This window comes from Symphalangus syndactylus, chromosome 12 (genome assembly GCF_028878055.3).
Source record: "Symphalangus syndactylus isolate Jambi chromosome 12, NHGRI_mSymSyn1-v2.1_pri, whole genome shotgun sequence".
NCBI lineage: Eukaryota > Metazoa > Chordata > Mammalia > Primates > Hylobatidae > Symphalangus > Symphalangus syndactylus.
The window spans coordinates 139,839,048-139,858,996 of record NC_072441.2 but is presented as its reverse complement, the minus strand read 5'-3'; the positions used below and the strand labels follow the sequence as shown (position 1 = coordinate 139,858,996).

The window sequence follows — 19,949 nt, the reverse complement described above, 5'->3', positions numbered from 1 at the left end:
AAGAGATAATTAGATGAAAGCCTGATAAATCCTGCTAGTGGAGCTAAAAACTAACACCAAGCACCGCTCTCCACCTGTAGATTTGGGATGGGAATCAGCCAGCACCCAAGTGGGGCCAAAGTTACAGCAGATAGTACTGGAAACCTAGTCAACAGCCTTGTCCCCCTTTCCTGCAAGCTGAGCTGAATTTTTGGTTCATAGTCTACTGTCTCCCCATAGGTGACTTGGGTAGCTTCTGGTTGCTCTAAGACATTTGTGTGCACTCATTCCCTTTACCAATGAAGGGTTTAGGGTTGGGCTTATAATCCAGTTCTGACCAACAAAAGAAGTTAGCTGGAGACAGGGGATTCAGAGAAAAGTTTCTTACTTTTAAAAAGATACCTGCAAGGAAGAAACAGTTCTTTTTCTGCCTCTGAATGGTAAGGATGTGATGTCTGGAGCTGCTGCAGCCACCTTGCTACCATGAGGGAACCAGCCTATGTGATAAGAATGGCAGAGTGGACAGACATAAAAAACCTGGGTCCTTGAGGACACTTTTGAGCTGCTGAATGAACCAAGCTTTAACTCTAGCCCTCTTATGTGAGCTAAGAAATCATTTAAGTTAAAGTCAGTTAGGGCCCAGCACTGTGGCTCACGCCTATAATCCCAGAACTTTGAGAGGCATAGATGGGGGTCTTGCTTGAGGTCAGGAGTTAGAGACCAGCGTGGGCAACATAGCAATACTCTGTCTCTACAAAAAAAATTTTAAAAGAAAAAAAAGGTTAGCTGGGTATGTTGGCACATGCCTGCAGTCCTAGCCACTTGGGAGGCTCAGGTGGGAGGATCACCTGACCCCAGGAGTTTGAGGTCACAGTGAGCCTATGATCATGCCACTGTACTCCAGCCTGAGTGACAAAGTCTCTAATAATAATAATATAATAATATCAGTTAGACTGAGATTTATTGTTACTTGCAGCTGAAAACCTCATAACTAATTCAAAGGGCAATTCACGCATCTTTTTTGCTGTTGTTGACAAACACCAGCTATTTCCTTACTCAAGAACAAGTAAACAGAAAACACCAGAAATTGGGTATATGAAAAAATATTTCAGAATAAGGGAATAGGAACATTATTCTGAAGACTCAGGAGAAGCAGATCTTGAAAAGTGATTTAATATGATAGAGAGTAAGTAAAACGCTCTGGCACTTTAAGAAGAAAGAAAACACAGCCTCCACCAACTAGGTACAGAAGGTCATAAGGAGAAAACAGGTGGAGAAGAAAAAGAAACAAGATGAGATAAAAATGGAGAAACTGAGAAGGGCTGGGTGAAGAAATTAAAAGTGCATCAGCAAAATTGAAATATTTAAAATAAAATTCATTCCAAATACAAGGAATTTTAACAAAATCACAAACAGAATGCAAAACGAAACCCTCTCAGTCTTTGGAACATCAAGTAAAAAATAAGAAGGAACTACAACCGAATAACAACTCGTGATGGTTTAACTGATGATTGTTTTACAACGGTGTAAAAGCAATACAACCACTCTGTTTTTGCACTTTCAGTACAGTGTTCAATAAATTACATGAGATACTCAGTGTAAAATACTCGTTGTAAAATAGGTGATTTTGCCCACCTGTAGGTTAATGTAAGTGTTCTGGGCATGTTTAAAGTAGGCTAGGCTAAGGTATGCTATTTGGCAGGCTAGGTGCATTAAATGCATTTTCAACTTATAATAAGCCCAATGGGACATAAGCCTGTCATTAAGTTGAGGAACACCTGTGTATATATAGATAGATATAGATACAGATCTATAAAGACAGAGAGAGAAAGAACTACACTATAAAATAGCACGTTGTTTTAAAGTAGCCATGAAATAGTTTAAAAATTTTTACCATGTACAAACCTCTATGAAGCACTACAATCAGCAACGTAAAGATAAACAAAATAAAAGCAAGTCATCTGGAAATAAAAGCACACCCTCTAAAATAATTTGAGTCAAAACCACAACACTAAAAGAAAACACAGAAACGTTAACCTCGGACTAAGCAATGGTTTCTTAGCAATGACACCAAAAGCACAAGCAACCAAAGAAAAAATAAATAAACTTGACTTCATCAAAATTAAAAGTTTTGGCGGGGCACAGTGGTTCACACCTGTAACCAAGATCATGCCACTGCACTCCAGCATGGGTGACAGGCAGAGTGAAACTCTGTCTCAAAAAAAAAAAAAAAAAAAACTTCAGGAAAGCAGGAGAGTGGTATTAATAAAGATAAAATCATAAAATATAGCCGGGCATGCTGGCGTGCACCTGTACTCCCAGCCACTTGGGAGGCTGAGGCAGCAGAATCACTGGAACCTGGGAGCCAGAGGTTGCAATGAGCTGAGATCACGCCACTGCACTCCAGCCTGGGCAACAGAGTGAGACTCCATCTCAAAAATAATAATAACAAAAAATCATAAAATAAGTGACGAAAGTAAAGAACAATGGAATTGATAGGTTCAAGAGCTGATTCTGTGTCATAACCAGTAAAATTAACTTCTGGCAAGGATAATTAAGAAAAAAAGACAGAAATCACAAGCATACAACAGGAAGAAAGAGAAAGTGAAGTTAACTCCAGGTACTGAGGAAATGTATATACATTTCTAACAATAAATTAGAAAAAGAACAAAATATTTTCTAGGAAAGCACAAATTTATAAAACTGATCAAGAAGTTACAGTAAAGATTAAAAATACCAAACCACCAGGCGCAGGGCCTCATGCCTGTAATCCCAGCACTTTGGGAGGCCAAGGCAGGCAGATCATCTGAGGTCAGGAGTTCAAGACCAGCCTGATCAACGTGGTGAAATCCCATGTTTACTAAAAATACAAAAATTAGCTGAGTGTGCTGGTGGGCGCCTATAATCCCAGCTACTTGGGAGGCTGAGGCAGCAGAATCACTGGAACCTGGGAGGTGGAGGTTGCAGTGAGCTGAGATGGTGCCATTGCACTCCAGCCTGGGCGACAGAGTGAGACTCCATCTCAAAAAATTAAATCAATCAATCAATAAATAAAACTTTCCCTCCAAAAATGGCATAGAACCCAGAAAGTTTCCCAGGCAGTTTTTCATGCCTTCAAAGAATATGTAAATGTGTTGTTAAAACTGTCCCAGAGCAGAGAAAAAGAAGAAATTTTTCCTGATAACTTTACCAAAGCCAGCATCGCCATAGTGCCAAAACTTGACAAAGAACACATTACAAAACACTAATCTCTCTTAGAAATGTAGATGGGAAAAATCTTAAAATATAAGCGAATGAACTCAGCAAAACATCCAAAGAATAATATATTCATATCCAGTAGAGTATAATCCAGGCGTGCAGAGAGTTCACATTGAAATATCCATTAATAGAATTCATCATACCGACAGGTCAAAAAGGAAAATATTTGGTCATATTGAAAATGCTTAATAAGCATTTTATAAAATTAACATCCATTTCTGATTTTTAGAAAAAGTTCAGTGAAGGATTATATGGCCTAGGGATTAAAGGCACAGGGCTTTGAGGTCAGACAGACCTGGGTTCCAAAACCAATCTAAGATGAGTTTCATTTCTTTTTATCTTTTTTTTTTTTTTTTTGAGGTGGAGTCTTGCTCTGTCACCCAGGCTGGAGTGCAGTGGCACGATCTCGGCTCACTGCAACCTCCACCTCCGGGGTTCAAGTGATTCTCCTGCCTCAGCCTCCCCAGTAGCTAGGATTACAGGTGTGCACCACCACGCCTGGTTAATTTTTTTTATTTTTAGTAGAGACGGGGTTTCGCCATGTTGGCCAGGCTGGCTCGAACTCCTGACCTCAAACGATCCGTCTGCCTCGGCCTCCCAAAGTGCTGGGATTACAGGCGTGAGCCACTGTGCCCAGCCTCATTTCAATGAATTAATGTAGAAAATCATATTGCACAGTGCCAAACACTGCAGCACTCGATCAGTGGAAGCTTGGTATTTTTATTGAGAAAATGGAAATAGAAGAGTATTTCCTTAACATGGCTTCTAAATCTATCTGTGTCAAAACAGTTAAGATTGTTAACATAAGGCCGTGTGTGGTGGCTCATGCCTGTAATCCCAGCACTTTGGGAGGCTGAGGTGGGTGGATCACCTGAAGTCAGGAGTTCGAGACCAGCCTGGCCAACATGCCGAAACCCTGTCTCTACTAAAAATACAAAAATTAGCCGGATGTGGTGGTGCGTGCCTGTAATAACAGCTATTCAGGAGGCTGAGGCAGGAGAATCGCTTGAACCCGGGAGGCGGAGGTTGCAGTGAGCCAAGACTGAACCACTGCATTCCAGCCTGGGTGACAGAGCAAGACTCCATCTCAAAAAAAAAAAAAAAAAAAAAAAGATTGTTAATGTAAAATGCCAGATAAAAGTTAGTATTACACATACCATCATGCATTGCTAAATGATGGGAAGATGTTCTGAGAAATGCGTTGTTGGGTGATTTCATTGTTGTACAAACATCAGAGTGTACTTACACAAACCTAAACAGCATAGCCTATGACACGCTTAGGCTACAACCTGTACAGCCTGGGTGACAGCATGTGACTGTACTGAATACTGCAGGCAACTGTAACAGAAAGTACTAAGTGACAGGAGTCTTTCAGCTCCGTTATAATCTTACAGGATCGCCATCATATATGCCATCTATTGTTGACCAAAATGTCTTTAAATGGTGCATGACTTATTAAAACAAAAGGGATTTTATAGGTAGATAGTTAGGAATATGAATACAGAGATCAAGATAGACTGGAAAATTTTCTGGAAGTATATACTCTAAGATATTAGTAGTTGTTTATATCTATGTAATAAGATTATGGATTTTTTTCTTCTTCTATACTGAATTTTTTAAAATGTGATCCTTTTGTAGTTTGCAAGTGTGATAATTGGGGATTCACACTCGTATGTGAGATGTGTCACCCCCAAACCTTTTTACGTTGGCAAAATACCCATCTGACATGAAAGATGGAAAAAAAGAATTTTTAAAGATGTAAATGCAATAGCAAATGTTAAATCACAATAGAGACAGGAAAAAACAGTACTGTTCCAGAAACCCAGACAAGCTGGGAAATCTCCAAAGGGCAGTGGAAATGGATTAAGAGCTCAAAAGGATAAGGGAAGTGAAGTGACAAGATTTGAGAATCAGAAAATGAATGTACAACCTAAGGCTTAGAGATATTTTTAAGAGATATATTTGAGTTATCAGAAGTTCTAGTCAAAGCAGTGGCTGAATAAAACTTTTTTTTTAAGAGACTTTTTTTTTTTTTTAAGAGACATAGTTTGGCTCTGTCACTCAGGCTGGAGTGCAGTGGCACAATTATCACTCGCTGCAGCCTCAAACTCCTGGGCTCAACTGATCCTCCTGCTTCACCCTCCTGAGCACCTGGGACTACAGGCACACATCACCATGCCTGGCTAATTTTTTAAATTTTTTGTAGAGACAGGATGTCACTATGTTGCTCCTGGCCTCAGGCTCCCAATGTGCTGAGACTACGGGCATGAGCCACTGTTCCCGGCCTGAAGAAAACTTTTCCTGGGAAAAAAAAAAAGTTGTGCAAATCAAAAGGTTTACTCAATCAAAAGAAATCCATATTGGTGGCCAGGCGCAGTGGCTCACGCCTGTAATCCCAGCACTTTGGGAGGCCAAGATGGACAGATCACGAGCTCAGGAGATCGAGACCATCCTGGCTAACATGGTGAAACCCCGTCTCTACTAAAAATACAAAAAATTAGCCAGGCGTGGCCGCATGCCCCTGTAGTCCCAGTTACTCGGGAGGCTGAGGCAGGAGAATGGCATGAACCCCGGAGGCGAAGCTTGTAGTGAGCCAAGATCACACCACTGCACTCCAGCCTGGGTGACAGAGAGAGACTCCTCTCAAAAAAAAAAAAAAAAGAAAAAGAAAAGAAAAAAAAAAAAAAGAAATCCATATTGGTTAAATGATGATTTTCAGCCTGGCACGAGGCGGCTCATGCCTGTAATCCCAGCACTTTGGGAGAACAAGGCGGGCAGATGACTTGAGGTCAGGAGTTTGACACCGGCCTGGCCAATATGGTGAAACCCCATCTCTACTAAAAATACAAAACTTAGCTGGGTGTGGTGGTGCACACCTGTAATCCCAGCTACTCAGGAGGCTGAGGCAGGAGAATCGCTTGAACCCGGGAGGCAGAGGTTGCCGTGAACTGTGATCACACCACCACACTCCAGCCTGGGTGGTAAGAGCAAAACTCCATTTCAAAAAAAAAGTTTGGCTAGGCGCGCAGTGGCTCACGTCTGTAATCCCAGCACTTTGGAAGGCTGAGGCGAGCAGATCATGAGGTTGAGAGATCGAGACCATCCTGGCCAACATGGTGAAACCCCATCTCTACTAAAAAACACAAAAATTAGCTGGGCGTGGTGGCATGCACCTGTAGTCCCAGCTACATGGGAGGCTAAGGCAGAAGAATCACTTGAACTCGGGAGGCAGAGGTTGCAGTGAATCAAGATCGCGCCACTGCACTCCAGCCTGAAGACAGAGCAAGACTCTGTCTCAAAAAAAAAAAAAAAGTTTATTTTCAACAGTAGGTTAAGTAGGTTAAAGAATTAGTCTAACATCCATGTGCATACATGTACATGTCATATGTCCAAGTTACGTAGAAGACAATGAAAATAACCCTAGCCTCAGACTTCTCCTTGGCAACACCACTGCCAAAGACAGAAGCGGGATCACAGAAAGCAGGCATGCAGGGTGACAAGCCGATCCTATAGCCTCGATTAGGTAGGGAGTCAGAAACCATACCACTCGCTTATCTTTCTTGCAAAGAATACAAGCATTACTTGAAGGTCCACCCCAGCTGAGAAGCGAATCAAAAGAAACTGTCAAGAATGAAGGTGTGGTGTAAAAAGGCTGTATTATTCACCTTATGTCCAGACTCAGAGATGTATTGGCTGGTGGGTTCCATCGCCCCTACAGCCTAACTCTACAAGCTTCCTTGTCCTTTCCCGGGACTAGGAAAGGAGGTGGCCGGATGCAGCAAAACCATGCAGAGGCCGAGGGGTGGAGGTAAGGGACACAGGACCGGATCCGGCTTCCCGAGACAGAGGGAAGGAAGTAAATTCGGATTCCTACCGACATTTTTTTAAAGGGAAGGTAAAAGATTAAGGGACTTTCCACCTCTTTTTCCCTGAGAAATCAGCGGCGAGGCCAACTGCAGAGCTGTGAGCGGGACAGAGGCTTTGTGCAAGGCGTCCAGGAGAAAGGCGAGCACCCGGCGGCTTCCCGCACACGCACAGAACAGCGCGCCTCCCCTCTGGCCCGGTAGTAAGGGGACGCCTGCATCCTCAGTCCCTCTCGCACACTCGGGAGGGCGACTGACGCTGGGGCGTCCGGGGGGTGACTTTGTGTCCTGGAGAGGGGCGGGGTGCGTGTACAGAGGGTGGCTTCTGTGGGGCGGGTAGGTGGGGCTCCCGCAGGACCGACGGGGCGGCCCCGAGAGGGCGCAGGGGCGGCAGGCGCGGGGGCCTCGGGGTGGGGGGCGCGGACGGCCTTACCCCCGGGCCCGGTGGAGACGGTGACCTGCGCGTAGGTGGTTCCCGCGGCGGCCGCCGGGCCCGAGACGCCGTTGAGTGCGGCCACGCGCACGGTGTAGCGCGCGCCGGGCCGCAGGTGCAGCAGCGTGGCGGCTCGCTCCCGCAGCCCGGCCTGGCGCGGTACGAAGGCCACGCGCGGCCCGCACGGCTCGCACGCGCCCGCCGGGCCCTCGCGGCCGCAGCGCAGGCACAGCAGCGAGTAGGTGACGTCCGAGCGGCCTCCCGAGTCGGCCGGCGGCAGCCAGCGCAGTCGCAGAGCCAGCGGCGAGCGGCTCAGGCTGTACTGCAGATCCCGCGGCGCCGACGGCGGCCCTGAGGCAGCACAGGGGCGGGGCGGTCAGGGCGGGACGTGGGTGCCCGTGAGGTGGGCGGGATGCACGAGGGGGGCGGGGTCTTGTCCACCCCCCGTGAGGCAGGAGAAGCAGAGGGTCAGTCGGGGAGGAGGGAACCGGGGCGTTCATCAAGGGACTGGGTGAATGGGGGGGACGAGGGACAGGAGGGCCAGTGGCATGGGGTCAGTCAGGGAGGAGGGTAGAAGGGACGGCCGTGAAGGAACAGAGATTGATGAGCGGGAATGGGCCGTGGGAGCCAGTGGGCATGGGGGATAGGACGGTGTGAGGGGTCTGGGGTGGGAGGAATGGGGGCGTGGGTTCAGTCAGGGAGATTGGTACAGAGATGGCCCGTCAGTGAGGGGTCGAGGGCGGATGAGCCCGAGGTGAGCGGAAGCAGGGGCGGGCGGGAGCAGGGGCTCGCCCCTCCCCCAGGGAAGGGTCAGGGACGGGAGCGTGGGGGCCCTTGGGAGGTCGGAATGTGAGAGTGGCGGGGCAGTTGGTGAGGATTTGGGAGGAGGTTAGTGAGGAGCCGAGGATGGGAGCATGGGGACCGAGAACCGGCGGTGCGAAGGTCGGGAGCCCCCCTTTCTGCTGGAGGGTAGGCAGGGTGAGGAGAGGGCAGCGGAGGGGCGCTCTCCTCAGTGATCCGCCAGGCATCCTAACCCCATCCTCGGTCTGGACTCTCGCAGTTGTCCTGGTTCTTCTCATCAAAGGCCCCGGCCCCCAGGGCGCGCCCAGGCTCCGCTCCCCCATATGCCGCCTTCCGGGGCGCTGGCCCCCATATCCGCCCCCATGCGCCCCAGTGTGGAGACCCTGCCCTCACCACCACCTGGATCAGGCCTTCCTCCTTGGCCACCCCCACCCCCCACCCTCCGCAGTGCAGCCTGGAGGGGGGACTCACGGGTGCAGGAAGCCGAGGGCGGGTCGGTGGGCGAGCGCGCATAGCTGTCCTGGCACACGCAGAAGGTGGAGGCGTTTTCCAGGGCCCGGCTGTGCTCTGGGCACGGTGAGCAGAGGGGCCGCCGCGGGGACACCTTGTAAAACCCTGGGGGACAGGCTGCAGGGCATGGCTGGTGAGAAGAGGGGACTCCTCCACAGTTTCTCCCCGCTTTCCTGACTGGCCTGGTTAGGGCAGCGTTTATCTCCTCCAATTGCGATAGAAAAACAGTCAGGGGACTCAGCCACACCAATCAGCACTGCCCCGTGGAGTGACTCCTGAACAACCCATTACCTACACTTAGAAAACGCTCAGTGTGTTCGGAAACCTTTGAAACGTTTTACTTTCAGCCGGGCGCGGTGGCTCACGCCTGTAATCCCAGCACTTTGGAAGGCCAAAGCTGGAGGATCACTTGAGCCCCTCTATCCTCTTTTTATTTTATTTATTTTTTATGTTTTATTTTTTAGTCTCCTTCTATCACCCAGGCTGGAGTGCAGTGGCTGGATCTCCACTCACTGCAACCTCCACCTCCCAGATTTAAGCGATTCTCCTGCCTCAGCCTCCTGAGTAGCTGGGATTACAAGCGTGCACCACCATGCCCAGCTACTTTTTTTGTATTTTTAGTAGAGATGGAGTTTCACCATGCTGACCAGGCTGGTCTCGAACTCCTGGCCTCAAGTGATCTGCCCACCTTGGTCTCCCAAAGTGCTGAAATTGCAGGCATGAGCCAACTGTGCCCGACCCTTTATCCCCTTTTTAAAATGAAGGAGCTAAGGCTAGGAGAGGTGAAGTTGCCTACAGCTACTGTCCCACAGCCTGTGGGATTCCAACCCAAGCCCACATCACATCACCCTCAGGACCACTGGAAGAAAATGAGTCAAACTCTGCAGTGCTGGTGTGAGGAAGAGAGGGGAGGAGAGGTGCCCCAAGAGCTGTTCCACAGTTACCCAGGGACAGACACACAAGCATACATGCACATGCACACACACACACCCTCCCACCACCACCATCATGTGAGCGAGTACGTCATAAATTCCCAACTGAAAGTAAAGCCAGCCAGGTGGAGGGGGGGGGGTGGAGAGAGAAGGGGCAGTAAAAGTTCCCTGGACCATGAGTCAGACCTGGTTCCAGTCTTGACACCTACTCATTTTGCTTATCTCACTTCTCAGAACACAGGTTGTTAAGATCACAAGCGTTTCTATCTGAACAACCTGGGTTTGTAGCTGAGTCACACCACTTATTTGCTGTGTGGCCTTGAGCACATCAGTTGACCCCTCTGAGCCTTGTGTTGAATACCTACCTCAAAAAGGTTGTTGGAGGATTGAGATAAAACATGTAAACCACCTAGCCCAGTACCAAGCACATTTTCACAATAATGGTAGTAATTATTGTTCCTCCCCACAGGCCTTAAGTGGTAACTGCTAAACACCCACTTTAAAAAAATTTCTCACCAGCTGGGCCAGGTGGTTCCTGGCCCTACCTCTCAGAGCTTGGGTGGTCCTCACCTTGTTCCCTGGCCCTGTCCTCTAGTTTAGCTGGCTGCCCTCCAGCTCCAAGAAGATGCAGCACAACAGAAAGGGTGCAGGCTAGCCCTAAGGAAGAACTTTCAGCCTGTGTGGCAGAAGAGGGGAGGGGACTAGGATTTCCGCTGTCTGGAAGGCATAGGTTTGAGAGGGTCCATCTTGCCCAGAGTTCTGGGCAACACAACTCTGGGGAGGGGCTTGGCAGCCCAGGAGCCTTCAGAAGCCTCCTCTGCCTGCAGAACAGAGCATGGGCCAACTATCCCCGTGGTCTGGTGGGCAGCATAGACCCAGGCTGGGACTTGGAAAGCTTGGGTTCTAATGTTGGCTGGGCCACTCCTTGTGCCTCTCTGGACTCAAAAAAGAATTGGCCAAATAGGAATAACAACCATGCCCTGCCCACCTCTGTTGTGAAATAGGAGAGCAAGTGAGAGCCCAGATAAATGATCTGTTCGCAGGGTTTCACAACAATAGGGGAAGAATGTTTGAGGCTCCCTCCCCACAAGTGTATGAGGGTGGCTGCTGTCCTAGAGGTAGGTGGGCCCATCAGCGACCACAGTGGTATCTCTGCTGTGAGAGGCTCTGCTTAGCAGGAGTTTGTGCTGAAGAGCAGATTCGGGGATTCCTGACTGCCAGCCCCTCTCTCTCTTCAAGGTCAGAACTTCAGAGATAATCTAGCTCAGCTCCCACTGGCCTGGTCCTCCGGCAGCTTCCCCAGCAGTAGCCACAGTCTTTGTCACATACTTTATCATGAGGCATTCACCCGCTTCTGAGGCTGCCTTTGTTGAACAATGCTGGCAGAAAGTGCTTCTTAGGATGAGCCCTCATTAGCTTCCCTGTCTGTAATGCCTCTTGTGCCACCCCATCACAGGGGCTCATTGTGCCGTATGGAGCCTCAGAGAACATATCTGTTTGGGTCCCTTGGCTCCAAGGCAATCCCACTGAGTTGTTTTGTTTGTTTGTTTGTTTGTTTGTTTGTGACAGAGTCTTGCTCTGTTGCCCAGGCTGGAGTGCAGTGGCACAATCATAGCTCACTACAGCCCCTGACTCCTGGGACCAAGCAATCTTCCCACCTCAGTCCTCCCAAGTAGCTGGAACCACAGGCATGCTGTGCCACCATGCCTGGCTAATTTTTCTGTGTGGAGAGATGGGATCTCCCTGTGTTGCCCAGGCTGATCTTGAACTCCTGGCTCAAGCGATCTTCCTGCCTTGGCCTCCCAAATTGCTGGGATTACAGGTGTGAGCCACTGCACCTGGCCCTAGCAGAGAATTAAAGCTACTGGTTATATGCCCTGATTTCTTTCCCCAAAGGAAACCCCAGCTCTTTTACTAATTTCTCTAGTGGCTAACAGAGGGAGAACAAAAGTCAAGGTCACTAAAGAGAAACAAAAAAGGGAAAAGAACATCTTAGTTCTATTCCCCCACTTATCCATCTACTTTTAGAGGGAAGCCTGTGTTAGCTGCACAAGGCACTTGGAAGGCCTTAACTTTCTAAATACAAATCCAATCATTTCCCTTCCCTTCCTAATGTCCTCCAGCAGCTCCCCACTGCCAACCACTCTACCCATGGTACACTGAGCTCATCCTTTCACACCTCTGGGTCTTGTTCTATAATTCCTTATATCCCTTTTCTCCTTGCAAACTTCTATACTTCTCCAAACCCCAGTTCAAATAACATCTCCCTTGTGAAGCTTTCCTTGGCATTGTCCCCAGCTCCCCACTCCCCAAGGCAGAGCTGAGACCATTACAAGTGGCCTTTTTCTGTTCTCATCAGACGTGGATTGGGTTCCTGAGTCTCTTTCTCTCTCTCTCTCTTTCTCCCTCATTTCCCAGAGAAACCTCCTCCTCTCACTCCTGATCCATTCATTCAGCAGATATTTTTTAGCATCTACTAGGTAGGCTCTATAGATACACAACAATGAATAAAACAGACAAGGACCTTACTGTCTGTTTGTACAGATGCCCTCCCTCCCACCTTATAGGGAGAAGGGAAGCCATCAGTTGGTAATTCCCTCAACATCTGCCCATCAAAACACACAAATGCCCCCATCCACAACCATCTCCCCTCTCCTCCTCCCTTCCAGTCCTAGAGGAGGGAATGAGCCACCTCCTGTTGAAGGCCAGCCCCTCTGTCTCCACCCTGGATCTCTCCCTTTAACCTCATCAAATACTACATCCCATCAGTCATCTCCCCTCTTGGTAGTGAAGCAGTAAAAAGTGGCCCATTTTGGGTGCAGGCAATAAGGGCACAAACTATAAAGTATGTAAAAACAATAATAAAACTGACTAAAATCTGGCCTGCTTTTTATTAGCAACATGCATCAGCAATTCTAGCCCACATCAGTAATAAAATACTCCTGCCTCCTGGGACTGGGATGGGGATCCCCCCATATACACACTTGGTATCCCAGTGGCTCTTTGTCCTTCTGCATACAAACAAGTCTCTCCCATCTATAATAAAAATCCTCTCTCTACCCGATGTCCTCCTCGAGATACCTCCTCTTCTCCTAATTCAAATCCAGGCTTCTAGATTCCCTGACTCAAGCTCTTCAACTTCCTTTATCCCTCAATCGACTGCAACCTGGTCTCTCTGTCCATCGCTCAGCTGCCATTGCTCTCACCAAGGCCACCGAGTGGGCACTTTCTAACCCTCGACTTACCTGACTGCTTCCCAACTCTGTAGGGCATTCCTTCCTGGACACCTCTATCTCTCTTGGCTGTCATAATAACACACTCTCCTAGTTCTCCTCCATACTCTGATCACTCCCTCTCAGCCTTTTTAATGGGCTCTGTATTTTCTACTTGTCCTTAAGTATTGCTATTCTATGAGTCTTCATTGTTGGCCCTCTTGGCTTCTTACGCCACACATTCTCCTGGTCTGTCCCAACCACACCCACAGCTTCAAGTACTAGCTCTGTCTTGCAGATCTCCAGACCCACTTTCCAGCTACCTCCACTGGAATGCACCACGGACATCATAAATATGTGTCTATCCATGTCCTGTGTTCTGTACCCCAGTGAATGATCCCTCTGTCCATTCAATCCCCAGTAGCATGTAAGTCAAAGGGGACTCCTTTCTCCTCCTGTATCACATGGCCACTAAGTGCTGTGGATACTGACTCATGATCCCATCTATCCTCATCTCTCAATGATCTCTGCTACTGCCTTAGTTCAGCCCTTGTGCTCTTTCTCCTGCAGTATTGCAGCATCTTCCTTGTTCATCTTCTGGCTCCTAATCCTTCCCTCTTCAATCCTTTCTTTGCAATCGCAGCTTGAGTGATCTTTTGAAAATACAAATCTGAGCATGTCAGATCCCTGCTTCAAATCCTCCCCATTGGCCTAAAGCATAAAGTCTAAGCTCTTTATCCCGACATTCAAGGCCCTTCATGATTTCCACCTGCTCCTCTCCAACCCCATCACTTCACTCCCACAGCCCCACATGCCCTCTGCTCTAACCACATTTAGTTACATAGGTTCAGCCATGCTATGTTCCCTCCTGCCTCCATGCTTCTACATGCAGTTCCTAAGCTTAGAATGCTCTAAGCTTCCTGGGAAAAAGACCTTCTCCCTTCTCTGGGAAGCCTTCTCCATGCTTAGAATTAGGTTCTCCCTTCCATGCTTCCTTAGCTCTCTGTTTATGTGTCACACCCTATAGTAACCACTTTTTCACCCAATGCATTTTCACTGAACGCCTACCATATGCCTTATCCTGTTATGAATGCTGGGGCTGCTGACACTAGTAAGACCCAGTGCCTGAGCTCAAGAAGTTCCTAATTTAGGGTGTGATCCCTGTAGTCCCACCTACTCAGGAGGCTGAGGCAGAAGGAATGCTGTAACCCAAGAACTCAAGGCTGTAATGCACTGTGATCATACCTATGAATAGCTGCTACACGCAAGCCCAGGCAACATAGACATACCCCCATCTCTAAAAAAATAAAAGAAGTTCTTAATCTAGTGGTGAAAACACACATAAGTAGATCAGTGCCTGCCATGGGGTAAGTACAGAAATAGTTTTCAATGAATGCCGGAGAGCACCGAGGTGGATCCTAACTATATCTGGAGAGCTCAGGAAGGTTCGTGCCTCCCGGTCTTTCTCTAAATTACAATTTCCGCAGGGAGGAGATGGTGGCATTCATCTATATACATATAATAAGCCCTCAATAAATGCAGCTGGCACATCCTCAATTCATATTGGATGGATGATTGAACAAAGGAATGAGAGCAAATTTAGTCACTTCCTCCCCTGTCTTCCCACCACTCTGTGTATCCCTCTGTTATAGCATATATTACCCTCTTGTGATTTTTAAATTTTTGCATCTCTCCATCGAGACTGTGAGCTTCTTGAGAGCTGGAACTATGTCTGACTCATTTCTGTTGCCCTGGCACCCAGAAAAGGACATGGTTTAGAAAAAGCATACCTTGATCTTTCTATATTAAGTACACACATTCATAACCCCATCATCACCCTCTGTATCCAAAGCCACAGGCAAGAGAGAGAATGAGAGGTCTGTTCCTAATGCCCCCACCAGCCTGAGAACCCAGCAAAACCCTCAACATGAAGGATCTCCCCCAGGGAGTACAGTGATTGTAGTTCAGACAGTGGGATGTGATCTTAGTAATCATCTAGTGCAACCTCCCAATCCCTCTCTCCAGCATAAAAATCCCCCCTGCCAGCCTCTAACTTGCAAGTATGTGGTCCGTGACTGGGAGATTCCTCCCTGTAGTGCAACCAATCCCACTAACCTGAAGATTGGGCTGCTGTAGAGTTCTTCCTTATGCACAGGGGAGACCTCATGGTGTCATAGAATGTGAGAGTTGAGCAAGCCTGAATTCAAATCCTAGCTCCCTATTTCCTGACTTTGCAAGTGAAGTACTAATCTCTCTGAGGCTCTGTTTCTTCATCTGTGAAATAGAGATAAGAATGACTTCCTTTAGGCCAGGCGCTGTGGCTCATGCCTTTAATCCCAGCACTCTGGGAGGCCTAGGTAGGTGGATCACTTGAGGTCAGGAGTTTGAGACCAGCCTGGCCAACATGGTGAAACCCCGTCTCTACTAAAAATATAAAAATCAGCTGGGCATGGTGATGCACGCCTGTAATCCCAGGTACTCAGTAGGCTGAGGCAGGAGAATTGCTTGAACCCAGGAGGTGGAAGTTGCAGTTAGCCGAGATCAAGCCAGTGCACTCCAGCTTTGGGCAACAGAGCAAGAGAGACTCTGTATTTAAAAAAAAAAAAAAAAAAAAGAATGACTTCCTTTATTGCCATGAAAATAAACGAGAAGGCCTGTGCGAGGTGCCTAAGATATGGGTCCCTAATGCCTCCTTAGCTAGTCAATTTCACCTCCTAGTAAGTTCACTCGCTGGCCCTGATTGGACTCACTGGAAACTTCGCAAGACTTCAGGGCTCTCCTTGGGCTCCAGAGTCCAAGCCTTCTCCACCGCCCCCCGACCCCACACCCGCCTCTTTCATCTAGGGCACACTCTCTCTCAATTGCCACCTACGCTCTACACTCCCACCCCACGGCCCCCAGCCAACTGGATACCTTCGCAGATGTCACCACGCTCCTGGAATCCCGCGCTGCAGCTGCAGCGGCCCACAGGCACCAGCCACTCGCCGTCAGCGCCGCAGTGCATGCGTGGGGGGCTGCCAGGCTCCCCTTCCGAGTGCGCCACGCACGTTCCGGCCACTTCCACCAGTGTGGAGAAGGCGCTCTCGGCTGCGGTGGCTGGGAACGTGGCCAGGCCCCGTACGGTGGCACGGCACTGCTTGTAGTAGACGCGCACCGAGACAAGCGCCACGCATGCGCCCACGTCCTGAAAGGCCAGGTGGAAACCCCGCCGGCTGAGCGGTCCGATCTCGCGCACCTCTGTGTTCAGCTTCATCTTGCGCTCACCCAGGTCGCCCTGCGTGAAGCTCTCGTCCGCCGCGATCGTGTCGATTTTGCGGGGCCGGCTGCCGCCTAGGCGGGGACGCCCGCGGCCCAGGTCGGCCTCAGTTTCCAGGTAGTAGACGTTGAAGGTCTCCTTGCAGGTGCCCGCGGCGCCAGGGATGCTGCTGCAGTCACGGAGTGTGAACTGCAGTTCCACGAAGATGCGCTGCCCGCGGCCACGGCTGATCCAGCCAGTCTGCAGCCAGTTGTCCTGGTTGGGCTCCAGCACATTACACACTTGGTATGTGCGGATGGGACGGTCGTGTTCATCCACGCCGCTGATCTCCTCCCACTGGGGACAAGAGTAAAGGGGTGGGCAGCCCAGAGCCAACCTGCTTCCAGGAGGTGGAGCGCTAGCAGCGACTCCTGCCTTCTCTCTCACCACCATGCACACCCCGGAAATTGTAAGATGCAGCGCTGGGAGAAACTCTGGAAACAAATGAGCCCAATCCTTATTTTTATAGATGGGGAAACTGAGGCTCCAGAGGGCGAGCCATCTGACCAGGTATGCACATCAAGTTAGTGGTGGAGCTAGGAATGGTGCCTGTAGTCTCCTGACTCTCTGACCAGTGCCCTTTGCACTCCACCAAGCTGCTGTTACAGCCCACATCATCCCACCCCTACCCCAATTCTCCAAGCCTCTTTTAGGACTCCCAGTCTTGCTTGCTTTGTCAATCAATCAATGACATTGCTTGGAGGATCTACTACTATGTGCAAGCCACTGTCCTGTATTAGCTCCATCCAGATGCCATGTTTCTGTTCCTAGACAGCCAGTTCTCTCCTCACTTATTCAATTTTTTTTTTTTTTGACTGTCTAACTGGCTGAAGACTCAACGTTTTCTAATAGGCCACTCTGGCTTGAAGCCAGGGCTGCTGGAGACCACACACTCTGAGGAGCACTTTTGTCTGATGTAAACATGAGGAGCTGAGGAGACTGGGTCCTGGACCACCAGAGGATCCTTGGGACAGGGAGGGACACTTGTGCACTTACCCCATTACTCGGCAGTGCAGTCCAGCCCAGCTCAGCTTGGGAGGCTTTGGAATCCAGGAGGATGACTAAGGAGAGGGGAAGACAGAAATATCAGAAATCGAGAAGGTCAGTTTAGCAAGAGAGTGGAATCCTTTGGTGAAGTCCCTGTAAATTTGCTGAGAGAATGCAATATGTGACAAATGATATGGGCAAGTTTTTCCCACTCCATACCTCCCCAGGAGGGGTGTGAATAGCTCAAATCCAGAGAGAGGTAGCCACAGGGAAGGAGCTTGTATTCAGTTCCTGGGGCTGCTGTAACATATTACCACAAATTTAGTAGCTTAAAACACATTATTTTTCTGTTACAGTTCTGGAGGTCAGAAGCCCAAATCCACTTTCACTGGTCTAGAGTCAAGGTGTCAGCAGGACTGTTTTCTTTTGGAGGCTCAGAGGGGAGAATTCATGTCCTTACCATCTTCAGCGTCTAGTGGCCGCCTGTAGTCCCTAGCTTGTGGTCCCCTCCTCCATCTTCAAATCACATCACTTTAATCTCTGCCTCAGTCATCACACTGCCTCCTCCTCTGACTCTGGCTCCTCCTGCACCCCTCATACAAGGACCATTGTGATTATTGGGCCCATCCAGATAATCTAAAACAATCTCTCCATCTCAAAAGATCACTAATCACCTATGCAAAGTCCTTTTTGTCAATTAAGGTAACATTCACGGTTCTAGGGATTAGGACATTGACATATTGGGGGTGGGGGTCATTATTCAGCCTTCTACAGGGTCCATGGCAAATATTTTAAGGTTGGCTCTCAGACTGGGGGTGGGAGTCAGTGATTCTCCCCAGCCTTCTTACGTTCCCAAAATTATAGCTAAGTGTCAATTAGAGAGAGAGAGAGAGAAAGTGAGTAGTGAATGTATCAGGGGATTCCTTTATATACCCCCCAATCCACTGCTACTCAGGGGCTTTTCTGAGGTCGGTGGTAGCCAGGCATGAAGACTTGAACATTTTTAGTCTGACTCCCCGGGCCTCTGAGAAAACACTGTGGAGAGATACGGCTAACAACTGGAGAAATAAAATCTCTCTTCTCCTCAGCCAGCCCTTTTCCCAGGGGCTGTCACTTCCACTGCTTTTGAAAGAATGTCTGGGGTCCTTTTATGTATACATCTATGACCATTCCTACCAGAGAAGCTTGAAGTCCCTTTATTCCCCCAGGAGGCATCGGATCAGCAGCCTGCAACCTCTCAGCATGGATCACAGAAACTAGTTTGGACAGCAGAGCCGGCAGACCAGAGACAAGAGGTCAGGACACCCCGGAGTCTTGGAAGATTGCCCTCTGGAGCTTAAGCCAGGGGGTGGGCCACCAAGGTGAGGGCCTCTCCAGAGGCGTCAGCGACTGTAGGCAGGACCGCCGACGGCTTTCCGAGATCCGCGCAACTGACAGCACATCTGAATCGCGAACTGAAAGGCATCAGCCATCCAGGGCCCAGACCAACCCCGCGGTCGACGCCTCAGATTCCAGCTCCTCCGGATTCTGCACCTGGATATGACGCCTCTGGATTCAACTGAGCGTATAGCTCCCCCAAATGCACAATCAGAGGCAAGACGCGGGCTCCAGTATCGCCGACAGCCTCAAACCCGGCAACGCGGAGTGCGCCCGGTAGACTAAGCTCAGAATTCAGCACTGCGGACAGTTCCATGATCAGCACGTCGTGCAGCGCCCGGACCCAGCCCACTCGACCAGCATTCCACCTCGTTGGCCACACTGTGGTCTCCTCGCCCCTGTGGTCCGTGCTCCATCCCGTCTCCCATATTCCGAGCTCACCTCCTCATCTCCTTGTCTCCACTCTTCATCTCCCCGCCCCCGCACCTCCCACCTCCAATCACTCAGCTTGTCCGTCTCACCGGCCGCTGGACCGCCGCCTCTGGCTCCCGCGGTTCCTGTCCTCTTTCTTTCCCAACCTCCCGGGTCTCCAGCCCCCAAGCTCCTCAGCGCACCTCTCTTCGCTATTGCTTGACCACATTTTTCTCTGTCTCTCCAGTTCTTTGCTGCCTGCTTTCTTCAAGCCCCAATACAGACTCTAGTCTCTCCAATGACTCCTTCCCCCAGAACCCCCGTCGCCAGCCCCCTATCTTTTGGTATGCCACGCTCCGAGCAGAGCTCACCAGTCTTCTCACCTTCCTCAGCTGTCCCAGGCCGCCAGGGTCCCAAAAGCAGCGCGAGACAGAGCGGCATCCGGCAGAGGAACAGGCGCAGCGGGTGTGGACAGGTGCCGGTCTCCATAGTCCGCAGACCGAGCTGTCAGTGCGGCGGCGGCTCAAGCCGCGCCAGCCCAGCACCGCTGAGCAGTGCCCCCAGACCCCAGAGCCAGCTGGGGGCGGAGTCTCGCCGCTCACCATCATCCATGGGGACCAATCACTAGGCACCGCCGCGGGATGCCAACCAATCCCCGCCAGCAGAGGGTGGGAAGGTGGAGTTTCATAGGCCAGGGGCGGAACACCCAACTGGTGGGGAAAGGAAGGGGTTCCGCAGATCTCCAAACCGTGGGGGGTGGGGCAGCTGTGGGAGCTGGGGGGGCTTTTGCGAGAGAGGGATGAGCTGGCATTGGTGGCCCAGAGTGCTAAACCTTAGCTCCTCATTCCTGAGAAGTAGGCAGGCAAGGTGGGCTTGGCTTAAGGAGGGGCG

At 49.7% G+C, this 19,949-nt stretch overlaps 1 protein-coding gene and 1 non-coding gene across 5 annotated transcripts in view; one reads left to right on the top strand and one right to left on the bottom strand.

The window, feature by feature from the left end:
• EPHA10 (EPH receptor A10) overlaps nt 1-19,611 on the bottom strand; it is a 47,824-nt gene extending 28,213 nt beyond the window's left edge. For 2 of the 4 annotated variants that reach the window (XM_063627886.1, XM_063627887.1), the window contains exons 1-5: nt 19,442-19,607; nt 17,280-17,344; nt 15,902-16,580; nt 8,806-8,961; nt 7,534-7,884 (exon numbers count right to left, since the gene is read on the bottom strand). In XM_063627886.1, coding sequence (XP_063483956.1) covers nt 7,534-7,884; nt 8,806-8,961; nt 15,902-16,580; nt 17,280-17,344; nt 19,442-19,547 — 1,357 coding nt within the window. In that variant the 5' untranslated portion in view covers nt 19,548-19,607. Of the gene's footprint in view, nt 1-7,533; nt 7,885-8,805; nt 8,962-15,901; nt 16,581-17,279; nt 17,345-19,441 lie in introns of all 4 variants that reach the window. The other 2 variants (XR_010117719.1, XM_063627888.1) reach the window with 2 other exon arrangements.
• Nucleotides 4,864-4,964, top strand: LOC129469312 (small nucleolar RNA U13). Its single transcript, XR_008653000.1, has one exon. It is a non-coding gene; the product is annotated as a small nucleolar RNA U13 (small nucleolar RNA).
• Nucleotides 19,612-19,949: the final 338 nt, after the last annotated feature.